Source organism: Takifugu rubripes, chromosome 20 (genome assembly GCF_901000725.2).
Source record: "Takifugu rubripes chromosome 20, fTakRub1.2, whole genome shotgun sequence".
Lineage (NCBI taxonomy): Eukaryota > Metazoa > Chordata > Actinopteri > Tetraodontiformes > Tetraodontidae > Takifugu > Takifugu rubripes.
In genome coordinates, this window is record NC_042304.1 from 10,539,182 (window position 1) to 10,564,228 (window position 25,047).

Consider the following 25,047-nt stretch of genomic DNA (forward strand, 5'->3'; position numbering starts at 1 on the left):
AAAAACCTGACGGAAACTTCAGAGTCTCAGCTATGTTTTTATTTTAGTCATTTTATATCAAAATGTAAATTTAAACTTTCCAGCTGTGGTCACCCGGCGGCGAGACTCGAACATATGAAACATGGAGAGAACAGATGAAGACATGGGGAGGGGTTTGCACCCATCACCAGGCAGTTTGAAATCAATACTGCACCGCTGCTAGCTTAAAGGGATTTAAAGCAGATTAAAAGTTGCCACTAACTCATCTGAAAGTTTTATTTTGGCGGGATGGTCGACGGTGGAGCGAGCGGCTACTGGCGGTTTTTGGTTCAAACTGGCCCTTTAAACTACAGCAGCAGGAACACAAAACCAGACATGATGGAGGCGATCGGTGAGCTGCAGCGTCTCCTCCCACAGGTCCGAAGGGTCGTTAGGTCTCAGTAACTGACTGACACCAGAACATTTAAAAAAAAACCACACCAACACTTGCAATAAAGACGGTTTCTTCAGCAGCTGCACGTAAAAAGAAAGATAAAAGACCCTTGATTAACATGTAGAACCTAATGGACTGGGCATTTGGGTCGGAGGTGCGTGTCCCCGTGACAGCTGTGGGAAGAAAAAAAAAGAAAAGGGATGTTTTTCCAAACATCTTTAAGAATATGGCTAGATCGGATGATCCTAAGGAAGCGAGCGTTAAGAGCGAGGCTTCCTCTCAGCATCACCAATCTATCACAAATGGGACTGAGACTTGAGCAGCCAGAGAAATAAGACGGAACCAGAGTCAGGATTTGGGTGTTCTTCAATGAACACGGCGATATCGGTGCTTTACAGGTAAAAACGTTCCCTTTATCAAAACACGACGTCTGCGGGTTGGAAAACGCATCCGCTCTTCAGGACGGAGAGGTCGCGACCCTCGGGGGAATCCCATCCGAAGGTGCGCCTTTAAAAAAGAGGCGAAGAAGAGACGGCGACCTCTTTCACGTGGAGTTAGGCTTTGCTGCTGGGATCCCCCGACGGGTTTTTCCTGTGGCTGCGCGTTCGTCTCCAGGGGTTAAAGGTCGGGGAAGCGGCTGGGGTCCTCTTTATAGTCACTGGGAGTGATGAACGTGGACTGGTCGAACTCGTCGTAACGAAACTGCTGAAAGGTGACGGTGGCAGTGATCGTGGGGAACACGGGGATGTCTGCAGGGAAAACAGGAAGTCGGTGTTTAGATTTACACCCGAGGACCTGGAAGCTGCACTGTCAGCTAGTTTCCTCACCCAGTTTGACGGGAAAACCAGGGGGGAGCTTCATCTGAACGAACTCCCTGAGTTTATTAAAGTGCTTGAAGGGTGCGATCACCTCCAAAACATTCAGCAACCTGAGACAGAGCACGTGGTTACGCACGAGCAGGTCTGCACAAGCATGGCGCCAAGCTGGAGAAACGACTCACGATTCGATGCCCAGAGGGAAGTCTTGACTCATGGCGATTGTGGCTTTGAAGTTTTTCTTGCTCTCTTTGCAGACCAGCTCCCTCCCGAGGTGAGGAGGTCTGAGGAGACATCGAGCAACCCGTCAGAGACCCCAGGATCTGAGTGCAAATCTGCTATTTATGCCAAAACGATCTTTTTCTGTCAACCAGCTGATGTGCTCTCATAATTACACACCAATAATTACGCAGATGCACCAAAGAAAACCTGCTCGGATACGTACTTTCCGTTGTCAGCGGTGATGTATTCCTCCCAGGAAATAATGTTTGGTGAAGGTGGGGTCAAAGACTGACGCCTCACCGGCTAAAGGAGAAAAAGAAACAGCCGAGTGACACGAATGTAACATAATAAAGAGTTTTCATCCATGTGTGAAAGACGGTTCAGTTTTCCTCCATCGCGTCGCTGCTGAGCGGTGCCATGTACACTTTCTGCCACTAGGGGGCCACAGCGCACCATAAATAAACCCACAGGGGGCGTCAATTTCTGTTTAATTTCCAATAACGCGCAACAAAATGCATTTTCCCACAATATTTCATATTAAAATGCAAAAGTGAAGATAACAAAAGGTAAAGGTCAATTCGTTCATCTTATATTGGCTGGAAATGAACTCCATTTTCTATCTTCTAACCTTTTTCTCCCCGTTACGCCAATTTGCAAGTAAAAAACAATTCTGGGTTTATACCAGCTGAGCTCTTTTGCAAGCAGTGGATCAAAACGGTAACTAGGGCAGAATAATGTGGTGGAAAATGCTGTGGAGACGCCTGGACGTGCCAGGAGTCAGGTGTTTGGAGTGCGAATGAAAGTGGAGACCATCTTTGTTTTCCTTCATTCCATCGCATCATCGCACGCTTGTTTGGGTGTTTCAAACACATTGCTAAGTGCGCGCTCCCGCAACGGCCGACCCCCTCCGTCATTCCACCTCATCTGAAGTCTGTCGCGTGTGTCAAAGTTGAGAAGTTTTAACAACTTAAACACAGATGCATTCGCTTCAGTTGTTGAAATGGACTAAAATATGTGGAGATGAGACGAACCCCAGCACAGCTGCGAGGTCATGGACCAAACAGGCAGGTCAAGGGCACCTATAGAGTGCTGGCAGGTATTGTCTTCCCTCCCGCGGGCTTTATGCTCACTGTTTTGGCCCTGGCTTTTGTGAGTTAGCTCTAGAACATACGGCAGTGGAGGTATGGAGGGGTGCCCGTCGCCCCCGTGGATGAGCTGCACCTCTGCGGCTGCTATCAGAAGGTGGCGGTGCGAGGACACAAGACACATGCACTGTGCACAGGAGGGGGGGGGGGGGGGGGGGGGGGGGGGCACGGGGTAGTCTGGGCTGTTTTTAATTTCGTTTCCAGGTTGGGAGCAGATAAAAGTTTGAAGAAGCAGCAGCAGGGAATCGGTTTCCAATGATCCATGCAGTGATGGCGTGGACAGAGTCTGACAGGAAGTCACGAAAAAGATATATTCGAGACCCGGGTCCTACCCCAAGATTCCAGCGGGACAGGACAGTTTCTGGACTGGACTGGTAGATTTGCTGTAGAGGTCAGTAAACACCTTTAATGACAGCGATAACTCGACTGGTTTGGATTTTTTGTTTTTTTTTACTAATAACTTCCTGTTAACCCTGTTTTAATAAATGAATATTGCAAAATAATATTTATATTTTTAGTTTTGCTTGTTTTCAGCAGGATGTTCATTATTACTGGTTTCTCCCCAGCGGATAGAGTGCATGAGCATGTGTAAACATAATAAGAAGCTAATCCAAAACAACTTGAGCCCGGAGGGAAAGAGTCAGGATGTTTGACAGGAGTCAGCCTGCTCTTGGTGGCGGAATAACCCTCCCCCGACTCACCTCGAAGTTCTGCTCTATCAGATTCCCCCCTTTGCTCAGACTCTCCATTATGGCTTTGTTCCTCAAGATGTCCTCCTCGCTCAGGTGCTCGCGTCTCTTCCTGGACTCGAGCACCAGGCCGTTGACGGAGTAGAAATCTGCCAGAAAGTTTCCCACACGCTCCTGGAGGAAGAGCAAACAGATGAGTGCCCGCCTGTGGAGTCACTGTCTTCCTGTTTTAAAAAAAACAGGTTTCTTCTTCTTAGAGCTTATCACCCGTGGCTCCTTCCTGAGGTTGAATTCCTCAAGCCTGTTTGTCTTTCCTGCCTTAAATGGAAAAGTAAAACCCCCAAGTCCGAAACGAAAAACAGGAATGAAAACTGTTTCATGCTCTTCCAGAGATTAGTGAGGAGTAGGTGCCTGATGAGGCCTCTCGGAGACCTTCCATCTATCTGTAGCAGCTTCGGTGGCCTCTCCCATGTAGCTGTTGTTTACAACACTCGCAAGGTTGCTGAAGGAAAGAGGAACTACAAAAGATTTATCCTTCGCTTTATGAGGCTTCGCGACCTCCTGTTGCAAACGTGATTAATTAGTCTTTACTGTTGACACAACAAACGAGATAAACGCCTGTATATTACGGCCCCTTTTCCACCACAGGAACATTCAAACTTCACCCGGGAGTTTGAAAAACCTCAGCGTGTTTCCACCAGAATGTCCCAAATGTGTGCCCCTTGGCAACGGGGCTCTGGTGCTGGAACTGGGACGGCGATCAGAGAAGACCCACCGTCTTGTCTTCTCTGAAGAGCCAGCCTGTCTGCGCCCTGGAGAAGGTGATGGACTTGGTGGAGAGGGTTGCCGAGTACACGTCGCTGCTCATCAGGATGTCCACCTCCTCCTCCGTCTCCATCTCTGACTCCTGGATGCAGCGTTAGCAAAGACATTTATTAATCGATGTCCCCAAGATGGCAGCGCCAAACGGTTCACTGGCAGGTTCCGCCGTGTTGTAATAAAGACGGCGGGCTGTAGGGGGCGAAAGCGAGACTTTCGGAACTCTTGCTTGTGCAGCCTCACGCACCTCGTGGTGTATCCGCTGGTAGACTCTCTGCTCGTTGTCCAACACTACAAAAGACTCGGAGGGGACGGCGTTTCCGTTGAAAATGAAACTGAGGTCACCGCGCTGGCACTTCATGTCGGTGAAGTCCGTCAGGGTTGTGTCCAATCTGTAAACACAGGAAGTGTTATAGTGTCTGACATCGCTGAAAACACATGATTACTCACAAATGCCTGGAGAGCGGCCTAAAAACTATTTATGAAAGGGGATTCTGTGACTTTGGGGGGGACCAATTTGAAGTTTCCAGAACTTTTCCTCGTTCTCTCAATGGTGGGAGACAGTCGGGACGGCACAAAGTGTTGCGACAAACATTTAAAAAAAGCAATAAAAGGAATGAGTGCCCCGAGGCGCCGTGCTGCTAGAATGAACCCCCCCCACTTTCCTTCATTCTCTCCGTCTCTTTCACCCTCCAGCTCCAGAATAATAAGGGGACATTTTGAATACCAAATGAGACGGAGCTCAACAAACCGGGTACCTTATCCATCAACAGAGACAGGTTGTCATGAACAAACCTACACTCATGGCACAAAAACAAGCAGCCCGTGAGATTCCAAAGTGCTGATGTGCGTACATTTAGCCTCACCGTGACAACCAAACGTCCAGGCTGCTGCCTGGTGATGCCCCCCCCCCTCGCCACTGAGGAAGCGTCCCGTTTTATTTGCTAAAACTCACTGCACCTGCCGACAGGACTTGCCTGATGTTGAGGCCCTGCTTGTAGATCTTACAGGCGTCTGAAGGCAGGATTCTGGAGAGCAAAGGCACTGTAGAGAAGGTACAGTAACGACACGTGAAACGGTGGCTAAATTTAGAAATAACTCACTCAATAATAAAGAAGAGCACCAGCTTAAGCCTCAGTAGCATATGGCTGTGTGGAACAGTGGAACAAGAAACCCCTTCATTATTGATAACTTTATTAACTATTACACAATCTGGTGGGTTGCTGGTGCAGCAGGAGGCCTCGTTTTTAAACCAGCTGTTAAAAGAGTCCGACGCGTTTGCTCGACTCACCCCAGCTTTGGAAGTCCCAGTGAAGCTCCAAGTAAAAGTCGCCAAGCTGCAAAGGAACACATTTTTTTCATGAATGGAATAGTTGTCAGGCCACCATCATCATGCCTTCTGGTAGTGGTGTGAGGAGGCAGCCTGCTGGGAACAATGAAACAAGCAGGAAATAAACAGCACAAAAAGAAAAGTTTACTTCTTTGAGGGCTTTCAGCAGTTTTGGCCTCTTATCCTCTACGCTCTCTCTGGACTGCTGCTTCAGCTTCCTCAGCAGTGCTGTGACTGAAAAAAAGAGATGAAGCCAGATGAGAATCAGCACTCTGAGGTTTCCAGTTCCACGTTAAATAAAAAGACATTTTGTCCAGTAAAATCCATTTGAGACGCCCTCCTGAAGGCTCTCCTCAACTGTTTTAGTGTCACCAAGGTGCTGTACCACTAAAATAGCACCTAAAGGGCCAGAATTAGAACAAAGCCAGCAACAGTGTGTGCTAGAAGGTCTATTTATCCTTTCATATCCTGTTCAGCAGTTATTTATTCCATTGGAGCCTGTCCCAACCGTCAATGGGCAAAAATACAAACTGAACAGACGGCAAGTTCACTTCAGGGTCCACAACCAGGACAGGAGGTTCAAAAGTCAGCTAAAACCTCAAAGTGGGCTTAGCCGGTCATCAGGAGACCCATGGAGATCCTCACCTTAGAGTTCCAGTATGTTAAAACAGAACCAGTTTAGCTGATACACAAACGGCTGGTTTTTAACCAGGATGGATCCAGTTAAGAAAAATCTGCAGCTCTTTAGTTCTGCTGCTTTTGCTCGTTTACAAAAGGACAAAAGGACAAGGACAAATCCTCTGCAACCAACTAGACAAACTGGTTTGACATTTTGTTCCTCCGGACTGACAGTGCTGGTTATTTAGTGGCGTGCATTTTGTGCTTTGCTAAGCTTTTGGAGGATTACAGGGTGCCGTGGTTCTGCCACTGGAAACACTTACAAGCACAGTTGAGATTCAAACTGTGCTACATTTTGTGCAGGACTAAAAGTAATGGAGGACACGCGGCGTTATTATTATTAGCGTAACTCCTGCAGCCATGCGATGGCTCAATATACACAAACACGCTGTTCATATTGTTTTACAGGCGCGCCGTGTGACGCAGCACAGAAGGTGCGGTTTGACCGTAAAGAGAGGCGGAATAAGGGAATCCACACATGCCCACTGCATGCAGGCCTGTTGGCACGGACACGAGTGCGGGAAGAGTGTGTCTTTGTGTCCTAATGAGTGTGGACAAGCTCTGGGTGGCTTCCCTCCTGATTCTCGCCGCCTCGCAGCGGGACGGAGAAAGGCCTGCAACTGTGCCATCTGCCCGCAGACCACCCCGCCGCCTTCGTGCTGACCATGACTGCCCATCCCATGCTGGCGCTGACCCACCCAGACTGCGCTCGTGGCGCCCACCTGGCATTAATGATGCGAGCCGCCATAGAAATTCCACAACAGTCAAGTGGTTCCGCCGGTCCGCTTGTACCCCGCGCTACCCGAGCTGGAATCTGAGGACCAGTAAATATTTACGCAGCTATGTCGCAAAGTGGGTGTGTGAGAAAGCAGGAAAAACTCATCCGCTGCGTTCAAGACACAAGCAACGTCTCGGGATGACAAATAAAGGATGGCGCAACGCTTGATAAGAAAGGCAGGCGGGTTTGGTGAAGCTTCCAGCTGAAGCCAGCCCAGATAAAGACAGACCAACATCAGCCAGGGATCCTATCAGGCTAGCGTCTCTCCGTCATTGGACGCCGTGTCTCCACCATCCAGCATTTTGATTGGAGAACACTAAACCTAAAATGGACTGGAGCAGCGTTTCTGACACTACAGTTGTTCTCCAGTGTGTGCCGACACCAAAGAAACAGCGTCAGGAGTGTGTACACACTAATCTTTAGGTCTCTAGGAGCCTTCCTGCCTGGGCCTGTGCTCTGAAGGACACACGTTGACTCGACTCATGCTGGATAACCAGCAGGGAGGGCTGCTGTAATGGACTCAGAGGAACCCTTTTCAATTAATCCTCCCTTTACTGCTGATTTTTGAGGGTTGTAGAAGTTGACTTGGTCCTTTTCTGATGGCAGCAAGGTGAACGTCCATGTGCTCTGGGGATTCTAGTTCAGCTGCACGTGCAGGTCGGACCTGTTCTCCAACTGAGTCAGCAGAGCCGGGCCTGTTGTGACGCCGCCTCACTGAGTCCTCTCCCTTAGAAAATGGGAGCAAGTCCGATTAAATGTTGTCCTCCAGGCCCCCGCGTGTGCCCGACGGGGCCTAAAAACCAAACTGCAGTCACGATAGATGAACACTGCCGCTTTTCAGATCAGTGAAGCTGCTCCATCAGTGGTAAATAAAGATCTGTTGTCGGGTTCATTAGCAGCTTCAGTCAATATAAACCTGCGTGAACTTAAGTGGCGTTAATGAGTCAATTAGAGGATGAAGCCGATGTTGACGCCACGATCCGTCCGATTCCTCGGCGTCGCTCAGCTTTTACATTCTTTTCCCCTCGCAGGAGCTTTGGCGACCTGTCCCGGCTCAATCCGGCGCCCGCGTTGTCGTAATGAGCCCAAAATATTTCGATCATAGTTTTGTGGTATTGTGACCAGCTCTCCATCACCCAGAATAAATCCCTACACTTCTCCCACATTAAAGATCTCGGGAAGGTGCCGCTATCTCCCAGACTGTTAAGGAAAAATGGGAGAAATGTCCTTTTGCCCGTCCTCAACCGTTATTGCAAATTCCTCGACAAACAAATAGCTTTTAGCTTGGAAGTCTAAATTTAACATCACAGACTTCCCTGGTTACAGTTTCACTTGCAGAATTATTAGAATACACAACAGTAGCCTGGAAATGGGTGAGAGAGAGAAGCTGGGACATAATCTGCTTCTGAGGAGAGGAGAGGAGAGACCAGCCATTTGCCTTTCAATGCGCCACAAAAGCTAGAGGGTCTGGAGGAATGTCCCGTCTTTACGGGGGACAAAGAAAGAGAGCCTGCCGTCGGTTAGGAGGCACCAGCGTGGAAAAATGTGCAACGGTGACTGATGAGTTACAACGGCTGACGGCACCGTCCCAGTTCTTCAGCACTTTCACACAGGAAAGCCTGAACAGACCCCAACACCACGTGGGCGTGGACGCAGCGGGGGCGCGGTCGGCGCCGTCCTTTTCCGACGTAACGCCACGCGGCAGACAGCGTCCCGGGCCCTTACTCATTTGTCGGTCTCCGTAGCTGATGGCCTCTGCGAGGGGGCTCCATCCCTGAGCGTTTTTCACCTTCACCGGTGCATTATGGGCCAGCAGCAGGTGGGCACACTCTGTATAAGACAGACAGGTTTACAGGTTACGACTCCAAATGATGGCTTTTAAAATGATATTGAAAAAGAAATTAAAGAGACAACAAAGCGTTCAGCACCAGAACATCCTCAGCAACACTCATGTCAGTCTGAAAACTCTACAGCTCCGTCCGAAGATATAAATCCCGTTTGTATCCAACAGGCCAGCAGAATTGAGCTTCTCATGCTGTATAGCAAACATGATTTCTAAACCCTAAAGTCATTCAATAACCTCTTCCCCACATGCTGAAGCTGATTGGGTGCAGCTTTTGTTTAGTCAATGTTCTTGCATCACAGTGAGCTTCTGTGGGACAGAATTGTGTTTTATCACTAACTTATCTGACCGCAGCTGTAAATGTCTGCACAGGAGTGGCGGTGATTCAGGCTGTAAGAGCGAAGGTCAGACCAAACCCTCCACGTCCTACTGACTTAAATCCTTCATTTGGTTGAAGGCAGGGTACATCTCTGAATAAGTCGCCAGCTCTTTGCAAGCCCCTATGTGAGCATTCGAGGGTACGGTACCTTGGTCCCGGCTACTTTGGCAGCGCTCTGAAGGTGTCCTGACACCTGCTTCTACTACCAGAACACCTCCCATGTTTTGTGTGCACCGGGGTTTGAACCGACAACCCTCCACTTCTCAGGTCATTCCCTCTACAGCCTGACCTACCACCTCCTGTGGTTTCAAAATCTCTCCCATAAAACTCGGAATTCCAGGTCAAATGTACTGGGGGAGGATTCAACTGTGCTCGATTTCCCAGAATTCCCGATGACCAGCGGTAAAAACCCGTCAACATGCTGTGAGCAGCAGAAGCTAAACACTAGCTCCTTCAGGACACTAAATGAGAATAAAGGTCAACTCTAAAGTAACTTAGTCATAATTTTCCTTCACAATGAGGCAGGTTTGAAGAAAGCCTGAGCCCACACAGGAGCTCCTCATAAAGCCTGAAATCGCAAGGCACATTAGTCATTCAAACAAGACCCAACTGGTTACTTCCAATGTACTATCTCCAGGCATCTTTCTATGCTAACCTACTGAAAATCAGCCGCAGGGAGGAAATGAATGTGTGGAGACTGTACGCAGAGCGCTGGGCTTTGTTTTCAGTGTGGTGAAACTCAACATCCTCATGTGGTGTGTGGTGGACAAAACTCTAAACACAGCAGAGGGGCTGAGGGGAAGTCGCTGTGATCACACAGCCAAGCTGAAAGGCTTCGTTTGTGGATCGGCCTGAATTTACTCCGCAATCGAGTTTCCGTCCCACTTCTGCTGAATTCGATTAGCGTGTTTATCGTCAGGTTTTCTTCTCAAATGTGACCACAGCCATTAATCCGTGACCAATTCAAAGAAGAAGACACCGAATTCAGGGAGAAGAAATCGTTATCATGTGATAAATAGAAGATGATATTTGAAGCACAATCAGATAAATCAGCTGGGCTGTGAGAAAACCAGTTGCTGCTGTAGTGGCTGATAGTTCAGCCACTGGTTGGTCTCCAGTTGGAGTGTGTCAAGCATATCAATCACCGTCTCTTTATCCCGACGCTCTTCATCACAGAGTGCAACAACACAATTAGAATAACTTTTCTTTTAATAGTTTTGAACTTGAGAAAAAGCAACGTCGAAACGACATTTGTGAATGTTTCCCCGACAACCTGAATCACTAGTTTGATGCATTTGCCGTCAAATATGACGCAGGATCTGGACCGAACGCACGTGCAGCAGCTGTGCCGAAAACCCTGCTCACTTCACGACTCAGCAGAAGAATGTCGAGGATGGAGCCGGATAAACAGAGTGGAGCGCTAATGGAACGCTCTGCTACGTGGCCAGGCTACAGATGGAGGCTGCGGGCTGTTAAAATCCTCACGATTGCCACTCGTTCCGAGTGCGTCTATAATTCCTTTTTTCCCCTCTGACGTCCTCGGCATCAGACACAGCGAGTAAAGCAAACAGTCGGGTCTGGTATGATTTAGAAAGAGACATTTTTAAGTAGTTTTGCCATCATGAACCCATTGAAGTGATACTTTCAGATCTATTTAAAAGTGTTTCACAAATATACAAAGCAACTAAAGGCAGATGTGGTAAGCACGTGTAAATGTTATTGTGAGAGCTGATTTAACATCACTGTGAGAATTACTAAGAATATGAACACGAAGGCTTTGTGTTAAGCCAAACTGTAAATGGTGACTGTAGTAATTCTGTCAAACACCCTAAATTCATGCTTAAATTCACACTTTAAATCCATTATTGTGGAGTGTTGCTGTGAAAATGCATGAACTGGTTCAATCACTACACAGAATGATCTGGCTTCCCACCCACCCTTCCCCCCCCTCACCTTGAGTGCTGTCAGATTATTTTACCCCCCACCTCCAAATGCTGCTTCAAACTGTGCAGAGTGAACCTGGACCCTAAAGTCAAGTCCTGAAGCGTAGCTGTGCAGAATAACAAAGGAAAGCTTCCCCCCTCCTCTTGGTCATTAACAGAGACAGGCATGCAATGCTGTCATCCGTGCTCTGGTGAATAATAAACACACACACAGACATCTCCATGAGAGCGCTCGCCATCCAAACAGTGCAGCCACACCCAGACTATGATCTCATAATGTAGCCCCACGCCAGCAGCTCTGGAAAAGGCGTTGGGCCTCATTAGCCCGATCGATGCCACGGTGTCCCATAAGCCACTGTACTCGGCGCTCTGGCGCGTGGACCACCACGAGACACTGGCTGAACTGAACGTGCGAGTATGAAATCAATGGAGAGCAGCCCGCCAACAGGAAGCACTGAAACAAATGGGTGCGCGCCAGTAAACCTGAGCGCGAAGTGCTGGAGATGAATTTTTCAGAAGCATGTTCTGGACTTCTTGTGAAATTAAATGCGAGAGTCGACCCCCACGGGAGCAAGGCGTTAATATTTCATGCGCATGCTTTTTGCTGCTGTGATCAAACTCAGATGAAAACAAAACAAGGCGAAGGTCCACAGAAATGGTGGGACGCCAAGACGCATTTGCTCTTCAGCAACTTCCATGAGTGCCCGACCAGTGGCAGCACTTTTATCAGGAAGAGAGGGTTTAACCACTGAGGTGATCTCTTCGAAATCCTGCTAGTTCATTACCTTTGCTGCATTTCTATTGGGATTAAACAGAAGAGAGAAAGGAATTGATTTTCTCGCTAAATCTCTTTAAAAATCCATACCAACGACATCTGTCTCTCACCTTCTGGGGTGTTCACCCGGACAATTATGCAATAACCCACACCCACAAATAGACAAAGCCAAAAGAGCCAGCCCAAGTCGAACAAACCTGGAGGGACTCGCTTCACGCAGACAAAAATAAAACACATCAGCCGAAGATCTAAATATACTCACCTTTGTGTCCCATCATGACGGCGAGATGCAGCGGCGTGTTTCCTAGTGGAATAAAGGAAAATATATAAATCTGAGCGGCCTTTGAAAATCCCAACAAGAGACGAGAGCCTGTGAGCTTTACCACTATTTTACAGCCTGGTAACCAGACCATGTTTCACAGGTAGGGATGTGGTTTGCCAAAAAATGTAAAAAGTTATGAGGAAAACATAATAATCAGGTGGGGAGGGCCTTTTTCCCCACTGCAAACGGCACATCTTTAGGAGGAGGGTTGTGTTTCTGACTCCTGGAGTCTGCCTGACAATGGAAAATTGTTATTTTGACCACCAACGGGCAGTCGGGGGTCGGCCCATAGTGTGGGACTGACAGCAGTGGTGGAGGTAAAGGTCACCACGTGGGGTCAACGTGGCATTAAAACCTGCTGAGATGTGAGGAGACGGGAGCGTTTTAGAGCCGGATGACAGTGGGAATGTCTGAGCTCTTGTAAAAAATAAGATAAAATAAAGCTCTGATAGGCAGACAAACCACATCCCAGCACTGATGAATGTGCTTTTATATGGTGAACCAGAAAGGCTGTCTAATTTTGTTTGGTTGCTTATCTGGGACAATCCTGCATATTCTGTGCAATCAGTCAACCAAAGACACAACAAAAATAGTTTTGGTGCATCAGCCTGGAGCCTGGCACCTGGCCTCGGGCCTTTCTAATAAATACATGGAGGCTAAATTCGTTTATCAGCTCAGGCTGATCAAGATGCAGGCTCCTGGAAGACACTAGTCTTTAACCATGCAGGACTCACCATGGATATCCTTCTGGGCGATGCTCTGCGTCCGTATGAGGGACGACAGACGCCGGACATCTCCCTTGAACACGCATTCGTGCACCGGGAAGTCTGGACCGGTCCGGAGAAGAGGGTTTTTGTTATTGTCGTCGATGACATCGGACGTCTGCAGGCTGCTGGTTTTGGCATTGCTCTGTGCGTGTTGGTTGTGCTGCTGCTGTGTCGACGGAGACTTGATCAGCTTATGGTTACTGAAAATTTTACTCGCCCTGCTCTTGTTGCTCGTCTTGGGGGCGGTGAACGTCCCGGTCGCAGCCTCCTCGTCCGGCTCCAGCAAGCCCTCATCCTTGCTCGGCCCGTGGTCTTTGCGCAGGGTGCGGATCTTCTCTCCGGTCATTTTCCCAAACCAGTTTAAGTTGAGAGAGCAGAGGGCGTCGTCGCTGACGATGACCCTCCGGGTGAACTGAAGCGATCCACCACTTGGAAGTCTCCCCACACACACGGTGAATTGCACATGAAAACACTTTTTTTTCCTCCCCCCCTCCTTTGACGGACAGGTTAGACGGCGTGAGACAAACGAGAAGACGTCGCCGGGTACCACACTGCCGTGAAAATGAAACGCCCCGTTCTCTTTTAAGCCAAAAGGTGTCGTGCGCGGCTGAAAGAACAGGAGCAGCTCCGGCGGACAAGTGCGAAGATTCAGCTGATGTTTTCCGCACGGAAGTATCGCGAGAGTTCGGGAGACGTCATTAGGCGTGGACTGGACTTGGGCAACATCATTTATCTGAACCTGTAAACACCCATTAGGCTCATTCACAAAAGCATGGTTTGACATTAAAATGTTGTGCTTCGGAACAAGACTATGATTATTATATTGCATTCAATGTAAACCAGCGGAATTTATCTAGTGTTCTCTTAGTTTAATACTTTTTTTTTTTTGATCGCATCGTACTTCACAATTCACAATCAACCCTCCATAAATTAAACTGAGTGCAGCCAGTAATGTCTGGTTTCGGATATGCTTTTGATAGTGGGGCCAACAGAGCCCCCTGTAGGCCACAGGATGAAAGTAACCAAAACTGTGCGGCTTGTGTCTCTTCTAAATAGTTCTCAAACAGTCAGGAAGAAACTGACTAAACACGCACTGTCGAGCTATTTATCTTGTCGCTGCATTGCTCAAATCTATACATCATTCGATTTTTTTTTAAAAAGATGTTAAGTTGTTTTCCCAAGTTAAATTCTCCTTTGAAACCCTAAACTAAAAATCTGACGCAAACACCCTCAAGAATGAACGAAAGAAAAACGTGCCTGTGACGTCACGAGCTCTGCCCTTCGTATCCGCCAATCAGCGCCTCCTCTGGCGCTCTGACCCACGCCGATTGGCTCACGTGAGCGAGCGCAGCGCGTGTCTACTATTAAAAGGCCTCTCCCGGAGCGTCCGGACCGTGGTTCCGCTTAGCTCGCTGCTGGGTCGTGACCGCGTCGTAATGGAGCCGAATCACATGAACGATGAGCAGCAGTTGTTCGCCGGCTTCAAAACGGCGTTTAAATCGTTCGGCACCGAGGCCATTCACGTCGGCCAGGAGCCGGAGCAGTGGAGCTCAATGGCCGTAGTTCCGCCGATATCGCTCTCCACCACGTTTAAACAGCTGGAGCCCGGAACCCATATGGTAAGTAGTCCGCTAATGACCGGACAGCAGCGCCTGGACACGAGTAAACATCCGCGGCGCTTTTGCACGTGGGCGTAGCTGATCGCGCTCACGGGCCGCGTGCTTGTCTGTGCTGTAAAGTATCGTTAATTGTTTCTAAATAATAAATTATCCGTGTAGTGAAGCACTAATGCACGCTGTACACAGCGGTCCTGATAAGAGGACTTTAAATCCATGCATTTATTGCTGTTTTCCTTAATCAGTTTTGTATAGTTTATATACACTGTGTAATAACACAGCTGTCAGATTCGTATTGCAGGTTTATGATGGATGAAAAAGCAGCTCATTATCTCATCTCAGCAAAATGGAACAAAGTTGACCTGCTTCTGTCAATGATTGTATTATCTTGTTAGTCATAAACTGGTGTATGCTACTTATTTATTGGAAAAGGACTTTGGTTCTCTGATCCCTATAGTTATGATGATGAAATTGTAGCATTATTTAGACGCCAAAACCATAGTTAATGTTTCCTCTGTAGGGAGACGACCATGTTTCAAATATTTACAGGTGGTCCTGTTCAGATGGGTTCAGAGGGTTCAGACAAACCCTCCAGTCATTCAAGAATAGGCCACGAAATCTTCTAGTCAACAGTAATGAGCTCATACTTTAAATGTTGTAAAGTGTCGACACTTCCATTTAACTTTAGATCAATTTCTTAAGCTTAACTTTTCCCATTTACTTGTTCATTTTCAGGGGTTTGAATACAGCCGCAGTGGAAACCCTACCAGAAACTGTCTTGAGAAGGCCGTGGCTGCCCTGGATGGAGCCAAGTATTGTGAGTAAGCTGCTCTTTACCACAGAGAGAATTCCCGTGACATCTGCTCTCCTCTCATGCAGGCCTCGCTCTCGCCTCTGGGCTGGCGGCGACGGTGACTATCACGCACATGTTGAAATCTGGCGACGGAGTCATCTGCATGGACGACGTGTACGGGGGTGAGGAGGCTCGGACAGCTGTGAAGAGAAACATGATGCACTGAATGCATGCAGGTTTTTGGGTGGTGGTGGGGGGTTGGAAAGCGGAAGACCTTTTTAAGAGCTTTGGTGTTTTCTTCCTTACTTGCAAGGCACAAACCGCTACTTCCAAAGAGTTGCCTGTAATCTGGGTCTGGAGGTGGTGTTGGCCGACTGTACCAAACCCGAGCAGCTCAAGGCTTCCCTAAAGCCAAACACCAAAGTAAGTTAAAAGAATAAATAAAGACACCTAGTCAGCATTTTGTATTTTTACAATTCTACCTGAGTAATTTTGGCAGATGCCAATACTATTTTTCTGGTTAAACTATGGAGTGGAAGACATGAATTTAATTGATGAGTCGCTGCCAGTCTGGTTTTATTAAGATTGTTGCATAATATAGTGCTTTATTTGCACATATAAAGTGCTAATTATATACGTTCAACACCTGCACAACCATAATTTGATATCCTATCTCTCTGTGTGTAGCTGGTGTGGATCGAGACCCCCACCAACCCCATGATGAAGGTCGTTGACATCAAGGCCTGCTCTGACCTGGTCCATGAATACAATAAAGATATAGTGGTGGTTGTAGACAACACCTTCATGTCGGCCTATTTCCAGGTCCGGATCACTGGTTTCACCTCTCCTTGTTATTGTTATTTAATGTAACTCAAATCTAATAATGATTAACTCCTGTTTGTCTAATTTTTAGCGCCCCCTGGCGCTTGGAGCTGATATCTGCATGTATTCAGCCACCAAATACATGAACGGTGGGTTCTATATTTGTTACTCATTATTTTACAGATGTGAAAGAGTTCTCTAAGTTCCATTCGATATAATCAAGCCAGAGAAATGTGAAAGCTGTTATTCTTTCATAATCCTGGATTTTGGATTAGGTTGGCTTCCTTCTAATGCATCATCTCAGCGTGTCCCAACACGACATTAACATAATTCTTACACTAAAAGACATCTTTTAAGATTAAATGTAGTTGTTATTACATTTATATGCCCACATCCCTTCTTGGATTGATTAATTGTGTGACCTTATTCGTCCGTTTACTAACCGGTCAGGTCACAGCGACGTGGTCATGGGACTGGTCTCGACGAGTAGGGAGGATTTGTATGAGAAGCTGAAATTCCTGCAAAATGGTGAGTAGTGTGACAGTTAAGCTATAATAATACTATGAATGTGCACAACTCCTCACTGAATCCTCACTTAGGATTGAACTGGCAATCCAACTGGAAGCTGTTTAATAGGAATAATTTTCTTTAATGTGACATCTGAGTCTTTTCTTCATCCAGCCCTCGGTGGCGTGCCGTCTCCCTTTGACTGCTACCTGTGCAACCGAGGGTTGAAGACACTACACTTGCGCATGGAGCGGCATTTCAAGAACGCCATGGCTGCTGCCAAATTTCTGGAGGCTGACCCGAGGGTGGAGCGCGTCATATTTCCAGGTTTCACATGTTTTATCAACACGCTTCAACGCTTTATTTAAAGTCATTTGAGTTTAGCTGTCATTTACGTCTACAAGACGGATCATCTAAAGTTTGGCTTATAATTGTAGATCATTCAAAGCGCACATGCAAAATCTAGATATTTATAATCTTTTTAGCTGCCATCTTTCAAGTATCTAATTAGCAATGCAGATGTCATTCATTTATTGTTTGCTTTTGTGGTTTAATTTGCTGTCATTCTCTGTTGACACAATTCACCTGCAGCTTTTGTTTTAAATAACTGGCGTGAAGGTTAAGCAGCTGTCATTATTTGCCTGTAGGCCTGCCCTCTCACCCTCAGCACGCTCTGATGAAGAAACAGTGCTCCGGCTGTCCAGGAATGATCACCTTTTACATTAAAGGCAAATTTGAGCACGCCTCAACCTTCCTCAGTAACCTCAAAGTAATTCAGCACTATTTCATTTTTCTGTCATCTGCTAAAAGGGTGAAGAGCCCCTGAATGATTGCAAAGCCTCAGTTTTGTTTTTGTGTTTATTCTGGCAGGGTTTCATATATTGCGTATTTCAAGGGACAATCAGTCATCGACTAGCCCAGAATTGATCAGAAAGCCATAAATCATCCAGAGTCTTAGAACTAGAGAGGCAGTTTGAACTAGTTTACACAAATTAAATCTATTTTTATTCATCTCTGCTGTCATCTTATTACAGATGTTTGCCATAGCTGAGAGTCTGGGGGGATATGAGAGTTTAGCTGAACATCCGTAAGTATTCTGATGCTGCTAATATATTTTGAATTTTTAAAAAATGTAATTAATGTTTTTTAAACCGACATTCTTATTGTTGCATAGTATCTTACATAAATACAACTTATAGTAACTTTTGATTCCAAGCCCATCCCTAACTTTTGTAACTAACAATTTTAGCCACAAGGTGGCAGCCGAGTTTAGGGGGAGTTGTATTCTGATCAGTTTACGAGGCTCTTCGCCTGTGTAAGGCCATCTTGGACCTGACAGTAGTGTGTTTCTGTTAATGGCTCATGGTTCCGTTCCTTCTCAGGGCGATCATGACACATGCATCTGTGCCAGAATCTGAGAGGCTCAACCTGGGGATCAGCGACACGCTGATCCGGCTCTCTGTGGGACTGGAAGATGAGGCGGACATCATCAAAGACCTGGAGCAAGCGCTGGCTGCTGCAGTAAATAACAATCACACGCACACAATTTTAAAATAGCATCTGTGTTGTTTGTTTGGATTGTGCAGTTTCCTGTACCCACTGTCCCGTTCATTCTGAACCTCGTGGCCTCGATACTGAGACATCCAGGGGCCACACGTGTAACTATCTAATGATTAAACACGGACTGAATGAACACGTGCATGATCCCGTGTACTCAACAAGCAACAGGATGTATCACTTCAGAGTTGTATTTAGAGTTATTAGGCAATGGAACAATTTGTGTAAATTTGTGTTTGCATGTTTGAACAACTCTGCAAACCCGCGGCTGCAGCAGACGACTGTTCAGAAGGCTTTGACCTCTCCACCTTGCCCATGACCCAGCCCTGCCCGCCTCTCTGCCCCAGATACATCTTGTTCTGTCTGTTTTATGAATGTTAGCTGCAGCCTTGGATGAGTCCCTCTCACGGTCCGGCCTCCTCCTCCTTTTACATTCACTCAGAAAACCCCTCACAGCTTATTCTGTGCGGCCATTTTCTTATCTTGAGCATCCAGAGTTCTTTACAACTCGCCGCCTTCTCGTGCTGGCGGAAGCGACCACCTCTGGGGTCATCAACGGCTCTTCAGACGAGGGCTCTATCTTCACACATTGATTGGTTCACTATAGGTTCAATAGCTATCAGACCATCGTCTGCATTCCTGTCGACAACCGCGTGCTCTCCTCGGCATTCAGATTCCGAGCCCATCCCTTCCAAATGGGAGCTATCCAGGGACGAAAGTCTGTGGTAGAGACAGGAAGTGGCACCTATGACAGATGGAGCTTTCAATTAGAAGAGACAGCTTGAGTAAAGTGGTCTCTACTCAGCGTTTGTCTTCCTTGCCTGAGACTTTGTACCCGTAATTTCATGTCCCCCTGCTACGTTTCGTCGCTCACGTGTTGTTTTCCTTTCGCCTTTTTTCTTTGACAGCACCCAAAGACAAAGTGAAACGGGTCGATCCAGCCCAGACTGAAGCCTGAGAGATTCACCTACTGCATCAGGGAAGAGTACAATTATAATTAACTGCTGGAAATCTTTTACTGCACTCTCATCCATCTTCTGCAGGGCTTTCTTCTGTCTCTGTTACTATGTGCTTTGAATGACTGTTTTTTGCCAGGCTATAAAGGGGGTTTAGTGAGTGCTGAGGTGAAGAAAGTTAAAGACAAACACCAAATGATACCTCCTGTCTGCAACTGTAATCCACATTAACCCTTTACCATTGATGTTTAACTTTTAACAGATGGATGTTTCTTCTGGGAAGTCTTAAAAAGGGATGACTGTGGCGTGATTAATGCATGTCTCATTTTCAAGCTGAAAACAGGGAGCAAATGTGTTTCATGTGAACAGGGAAGCTGTTTAACTGGTTCTGTGGGAAGTGGCGGGGGTTGACTGGGTGCTGTCACGGTGCGTAGGTGACATGAGCTTTAGAACTTATTCATAAAAGAAGCTGCTTAATTTTTCAATCCTGTCTTCCAGAATTCATTTGAGATTAAACCAGCCAGTGAAAAACGTCCCAGTTCTCTGCCTCTTTTTGACAATGTTCAAGCTTGTCGTCCACCCAGTTATTTGCCAGGCGACCGATAGAGACCTTTACGTACGTGCGGCTTCCAGGAAAAGTCCTAAACATAAACCCACTCCAGTCAGGATTTACACTCATTTAATATTTCACCATCTTCAACCATCCTCTTTAAAATGGCCCATGGCTGCAGACGCAACGCGAGAGCGCACCGAAACACTGACGGACGGGTTAATGAGGCTATTTATTTCAGCCCACTCCTCTGAAGTAGGAGCCCTGGATGTCGGAGTGTGTGCACGGCGTACGTGCATGCAGGCTTGCAAAGCGGTGACATTTTTAGTAGTAAACCATTGAAGGCCTCCATCTGGAGCAATAAAACACCATCTCGGTTTGTCCTCCTGATGTTGGAGGGGGATAATGAACCCATTAGCCCAGTTTGGCTTTACAGAGACGACGTGTCAGTGTGCTGGGCTTTATTGTCGCTGTGGATAAACCGATTTTACTGCCGAATAACTGAGAAAACCAACACGGGTGGAGTTCAGCGCTCAGATGTGGAACATTTGATGAAAGTGTCGATATTCCATTGAATAAGATCCTAAATTCCAGAGTAACTAATGCCGTAGCAGCAGAAAAACTGTTTTAAGTGTTTCGTCATTCTCCTTTTCTAGCATCTTCTAGTCGGTTAATGAGTGATCGGTGCATTTTGGTTAGAACACTTTGTGTATTTGTGCTGAGGTAGGAAAATCTTTTGAAAATTTTGGATCCTATTCTGCTGTCTGATGAGTCAGACGCTGTTAAATATAATGACCCAGGTTGGAAAGGAAAATCATTAAAGCTCAGAACAGCAGGTATAATCAGATGTACCCATCATCCTAATGAACATTTAAAGGCCAAATGTTGAAACCGCGGTGACCTGAGGTGTGAGTCAGCTGGTATAATAGAAGCTGTCTCAATCCTCTTAATCAGCATTACAGCAGAAATCCCTCAGTGGAGCCAGAAAGGCTCTGCAAAAATGAAAATATTCATCTATTTACTGTCATTTATATTTATTTTAATAACCAATAACTGCTGATTGTCCTTGCTGAGGAGCTCCCTTTTAACATGAGAGAACCTTGAGCAGAACCCAGGCAGTATGATGGAGAGAAGAGAAGAAAAGAGGACCAAAAAAATCATATATACTGCAGAGCAGCATAAAGCACACGCTAGATGCATAAATATGATGAACCCCAGGCTGAGGACTGATTAATATGTGACTGGATCAAACCTGCTGTTTAAGAAATAATTGCAGAAGTCTGTTTGTTGGCCAAAGTTACCGTCATAGGAATAAGCAAAAAACCCCAGAATCTACTATTATGAGCTTTTATAATTTGGTGACTGGTAAATATGTCAAGCTGCACGGTTGAAGCACGAGAGGAAAGTGAGCAGGCGAAGCTCGGTGCATCATGGGAGGCTTCCAGCAGCCTAAACCTGTTTGACCTGTCCCAAATGACCCTTGACCGCATAAAGATCCTGAAACTGAAGCTGACGGCCAACAAAAAAGAGCTTTAAAATAAAACTGCCATCAAAGTGCTGCAATTAAGTGACTATTATAACCTCGTATTACCTCTTATTATTATCTTATAGCCTCTTAATGTTATTATAACCTCTGTCTTGGAGACACAGTGCAGACGCGGGCTTCTTCTGAGGGGCTGTCAGGACGGCGCCCTCTCGGAGAGGTCTGTCAGGTTTCGGAGCCCCCGCTGAGGTAATGAGTTCGTTGGAGTCGGCACGTGAAAGACGGACACATGGCCTGGGGGGAACTCTTCCCCGGCTCCTGACCCTGCTGACGTGAGCGCTCTAATCAATTATTAACACTCAGAGCTGCGTCACACTCAGGAAAAGCACACAGAGCAGACTGTGGGGTCCCAGACCACAAGTGTCCAACCTGTTAGTCACTCCCAATGTTCTGGTGAATAAGCAGCACGTTATCAACTATAAGCTACTAATATAAATAGTGTTGTCTGAAGAAATGAGATTTTTAAACAGCGCGGCCTGGTTTTCCTCAGAATAGCCTATTTGTTTACACACAAGGTCATGTCCGTGGGGCTTCGTGTCTGAAGGCGGGTCTTCTTGTCCAGATAAAAAGGAAAAAGGTTGCTATACGCTCATCAGACATCATTAGTGACGTGTGCAGCCGCCTCCTTCAAAACACATTCTGAAGGGTTAGCTTAGCTGTAGCCGCGATGCACGCAGCATTTTCAGGATTCCTAAGGAGAAATTCCTCACAGGCCGAGGACTGTGACGAAGTTGTGCTCCGTCAGCGGGCGGCCGCGCCGATCCTCCGCGCACAGACATCGATTCACTTTCTGCCTCAGATGTCTTTAACAGCTTGATTTAATTCAGGGGGTGGACATTGTTCAAGCAAAGGTCGCGTCCAGTGTCCTCAGTCTCTCACAGTCCGCTGGTTTGTTCTGTTTTTAACTGATGTGGCAGTGAAAGCAGCTCAAAACAGTTAAATCTGTTAAGTTTAAGGTTTCATGTCTTTATCCCACCTGTGTTTTAATGGCCTTTTAATCCCACGTTATGCAGAAATTCACTGGTCAGCGGACCTGATGAGACGCGGCACCTGTGTTAGCAGAGAGCGGACAGGCTCCTCTCAGCGCTGCAGCTCAACGGATGAGTCAAAGATCTGTCTGAGGGAGCCGGGCGGCAAAACAACCACCCTCAACATCAAACGAATAAATTCAATGAGTCAATCCAGATGCCTGAAAAAAAACAGACCTCACAGTTGAGAGACACCTCCTAAGATGTGGAGAGAGACCACAGACACACACACACACACACGCACACACACACACGCACACATACACGCGCACACACACACACACGCACACATACACGCACACACACACACACGCACACATACACACACACACACACACACACACACGCTCTTGCCATGTGCTGTTTGCCATGCTTGTATTCATTATCTGGTTTATTCTGATGGATGGGGGCAGCGCACGTGCTTGGAACAGAAGGCCTCAGATTTGCAGCTCGTTATTCAGAGGGAGCTGAATGTGTCCTCTGAACCAAGGTCGTTAACCAAGGTCACAGCCGAGGATCAAAGGATGAACTTGATCAGACTTAGATCGGTTGTCCACCTCAAAATTTACATCCAGCTAAAGCAAAGTCTCAGGGAAGGTAGAAAAACCCCATAACATCCATCACAGAGAAGATTATTGAAATATAAAGTTCACACTTCATGTATTCATTTAGTTTTTAGTCAAAATAATGACACTGATTTGCCGACTCCCTAAACAAGAGCCGGAGAAAAACAATTTAAGCTTAAATGACCAGTTAGGTTTAATGGAAGTGTGTGGGTGTGTGTGTGTGTCCTGTTTTTACAGAGTAAAAGCATAAAAACAAGAGAAAGTCCTTTTTCAACATACTAAATTATACCCCCTAAAAGAGAACGGCGATGTTGGGCTGAACTTTATGATTCCTTTTTAATGAAACGATATGAAAAAGGCAGAAACAACATCACAGTTCCTGGAACCACAGCCTGACTGATTCTCCTTGTTTTTGGTGGTGGAGCTAATTCGACCTGCGTGTCAGCGTTCAGCTGCGTCAACAGGAGGTCCTGGTCACAGCGTGATGATGTCACTGTTCACGGAATGGTCGGAGACAAATCAAACCAAAGAGCTGCCAAAATGCTCAATACAACAATCTTTATTTACATGGTGTCTGTTACAGACACAGAAACCCACAACCTGCGCCCCAACAGGCAGCAGTGGCAAGGGAAAAGCTTCCCTTTAACAGGAAGAAACCTTGAACAGGACCAGACCAAATCAATCTCAGGTTAATCTGCAGACTTTTAGTCCAAAAATAATTTGAAAATCAGAGATTGTGTTCTCGGGTCTGGATTCCAGGGGTGCTGTGGTGTTAGATTGCCCCAGGACTCCATTATGTCACGTGTGTGGCACTGTAAAGGTGCTGACCGGAGCCCATTCAGCACAAACCTGAATAACTAAACTTACAGGGCAGATGGGAGCTGCTCAATGCTGGAACAGTCAGATCTGTTCGCAGGAATTGCGGTTAGCTGTGGTTTTCACGGTAATGAACTTAGCACTGACGTTTTACTCAAAGTCAGAGCGAAGGAGAATAAAGTCGGGCCCAGATAATGAACAAACGCGCCAGCATCGATTATGCTATGGCGATTACAATTTGGCTCGTTTCTCCTCCGACCTACGGACACAAAATCAATCGCCGCGATCAAAAATTTACATGGCAAAGAGAAAGCAAAGGAAAAGGAACTGGGTTTCCCAGGGAACCCGGTCGAGACGTCCTTTTCATCGTCCTGCTGACACACCCTGATTAATGTTCTCTGTGCATTATCCTGGTGGCTCCACTAAGTTCTGGGTCGTTTCCTGTGACAAAGAGTGCTGTTTACTGCATGCGGCTTGTATAATAATGAAAAGATCCACTTTACAATGATGGACCGCGCGCCACACGTGTGCTAAATGTGTGTCCAAGACAACAGCAATTTACGGCTCCCATTAAGGGCCTCTCGTGCTCCCGGAGTGTGCACGTGCACGTGCTGAGCTGAGTGGGGAGGGTCCTGCGGGGGAGATGTATTTACAGATCATTTGTTGCACAGATCCCTGAGTCGCAGCAAGACAGTGCAGTAAATCACAGGAACGCCGTGTTTTTCCTTTCACTGCTGTTAAAGGTCAAAATAATGAGTTTTAGTTTGAAATGCGTCTATCAGCAGACGGTGAATTTTCAGCCATAAATCCTCGTTCGAACCTACTTTAGCTGCAGTCATGCCAAAACCAGCAGTGAATCGGATCCTGGAGCTACTTTCACTTCACTTTGGGACCTTTATTATCCAGGTGAACTCATCTTTAACACCTTTACTTCTGCCGAGCTCATAACGGCCTTAATGGGACAGCTCCTGGAAGCCCTGAGTGAAGGAAAACAACCGCGAGGCCGTAAAGGAATCATGAAAGGACAGATGATTTGTAGGCCTGGATCTCAGCAGAGAAACCCCATTCAGGAACTCAACCTGGAAACTTCTTGTTATGAGACTTCCTTTTATTTTATTATCTCATCATTTCCTGTTTTATGTCTCTCTGCCCAGGACATATTATGGACCAAAATAAAATGCTCAAAGTTGTTCTTTCAACTGTGATGGACAGCTGAAAGCATTTTCCACATCTGTCTTCCTGAGTGCTTGTAATGAGCAGAGAAAAGCTCTAACGAACGGACGAATGTGCAGGATGCTGCCTTTTCCTCACTCACTGTAATGGGTGGCACGATGAGGCTGGACACAGGGGAAAAAAAGCATAATTGGTTTAGAAAA

The 25,047-nt window shown here is 46.7% G+C and overlaps 2 protein-coding genes and 1 long non-coding RNA gene across 4 annotated transcripts; 1 reads left to right on the top strand and 2 right to left on the bottom strand.

Moving 5' to 3' along the window:
• Positions 1 to 24: 24 nt before the first annotated feature.
• LOC101064499 (ankyrin repeat domain-containing protein 13C) lies at positions 25 to 14,295 on the bottom strand. Of its 2 annotated transcripts, XM_003974212.3 has the most exons (13): positions 12,885 to 14,295; positions 12,091 to 12,132; positions 8,614 to 8,718; positions 5,581 to 5,666; positions 5,394 to 5,439; positions 5,080 to 5,146; positions 4,350 to 4,494; positions 4,059 to 4,190; positions 3,296 to 3,457; positions 1,673 to 1,752; positions 1,413 to 1,511; positions 1,240 to 1,340; positions 25 to 1,161 (listed from the first exon to the last, which is right to left on the bottom strand). In XM_003974212.3, the coding sequence occupies exons 1-13, from the start codon at positions 13,744 to 13,746 to the stop codon at positions 1,031 to 1,033; spliced, it is 2,058 nt and encodes a 685-aa protein (XP_003974261.2). In that variant the 5' UTR covers positions 13,747 to 14,295; the 3' UTR covers positions 25 to 1,030. The 2 variants fall into 2 exon arrangements, with proteins under 2 accessions (XP_003974261.2, XP_011613195.2); XM_011614893.2 differs by lacking the exon at positions 8,614 to 8,718 and having other exon boundaries at positions 12,885 to 14,228.
• Positions 9,269 to 12,077, bottom strand: LOC115247285 (uncharacterized). Its single transcript, XR_003886341.1, has 2 exons — positions 11,064 to 12,077; positions 9,269 to 10,687 (listed from the first exon to the last, which is right to left on the bottom strand). It is a non-coding gene; the product is annotated as an uncharacterized lncRNA (long non-coding RNA).
• On the top strand, positions 14,277 to 19,703 carry LOC101064271 (cystathionase (cystathionine gamma-lyase)). The gene is made up of 12 exons (XM_003974211.3): positions 14,277 to 14,536; positions 15,269 to 15,350; positions 15,413 to 15,508; positions 15,640 to 15,749; positions 16,014 to 16,148; positions 16,240 to 16,297; positions 16,599 to 16,676; positions 16,830 to 16,982; positions 17,303 to 17,424; positions 17,690 to 17,742; positions 18,038 to 18,176; positions 19,121 to 19,703. The coding sequence occupies exons 1-12, from the start codon at positions 14,354 to 14,356 to the stop codon at positions 19,136 to 19,138; spliced, it is 1,227 nt and encodes a 408-aa protein (XP_003974260.1). The 5' UTR covers positions 14,277 to 14,353; the 3' UTR covers positions 19,139 to 19,703.
• The last annotated feature ends 5,344 nt before the right edge of the window (positions 19,704 to 25,047 follow it).

Excerpts from the sequence above, each read along its gene's own strand:
- LOC101064499 (XM_003974212.3), bottom strand. The coding sequence starts at position 13,746 with ATGCAATATAATAATCATAGTCTTGTTCCGAAGCACAACATTTTAATG. Across the intron at positions 5,440-5,580 it reads TGCTGAAAGCCCTCAAAGAA|CTTGGCGACTTTTACTTGGA; the intron begins GTAAACTTTTCT and ends GTTCCTTTGCAG. Across the intron at positions 1,753-3,295 it reads TGATAGAGCAGAACTTCGAG|CCGGTGAGGCGTCAGTCTTT; the intron begins GTGAGTCGGGGG and ends TTTCTCCTTTAG.
- LOC101064271 (XM_003974211.3), top strand. The coding sequence starts at position 14,354 with ATGGAGCCGAATCACATGAACGATGAGCAGCAGTTGTTCGCCGGCTTC. Across the intron at positions 15,750-16,013 it reads CCCTAAAGCCAAACACCAAA|CTGGTGTGGATCGAGACCCC; the intron begins GTAAGTTAAAAG and ends CTCTGTGTGTAG. Across the intron at positions 16,149-16,239 it reads TCATGTCGGCCTATTTCCAG|CGCCCCCTGGCGCTTGGAGC; the intron begins GTCCGGATCACT and ends TCTAATTTTTAG.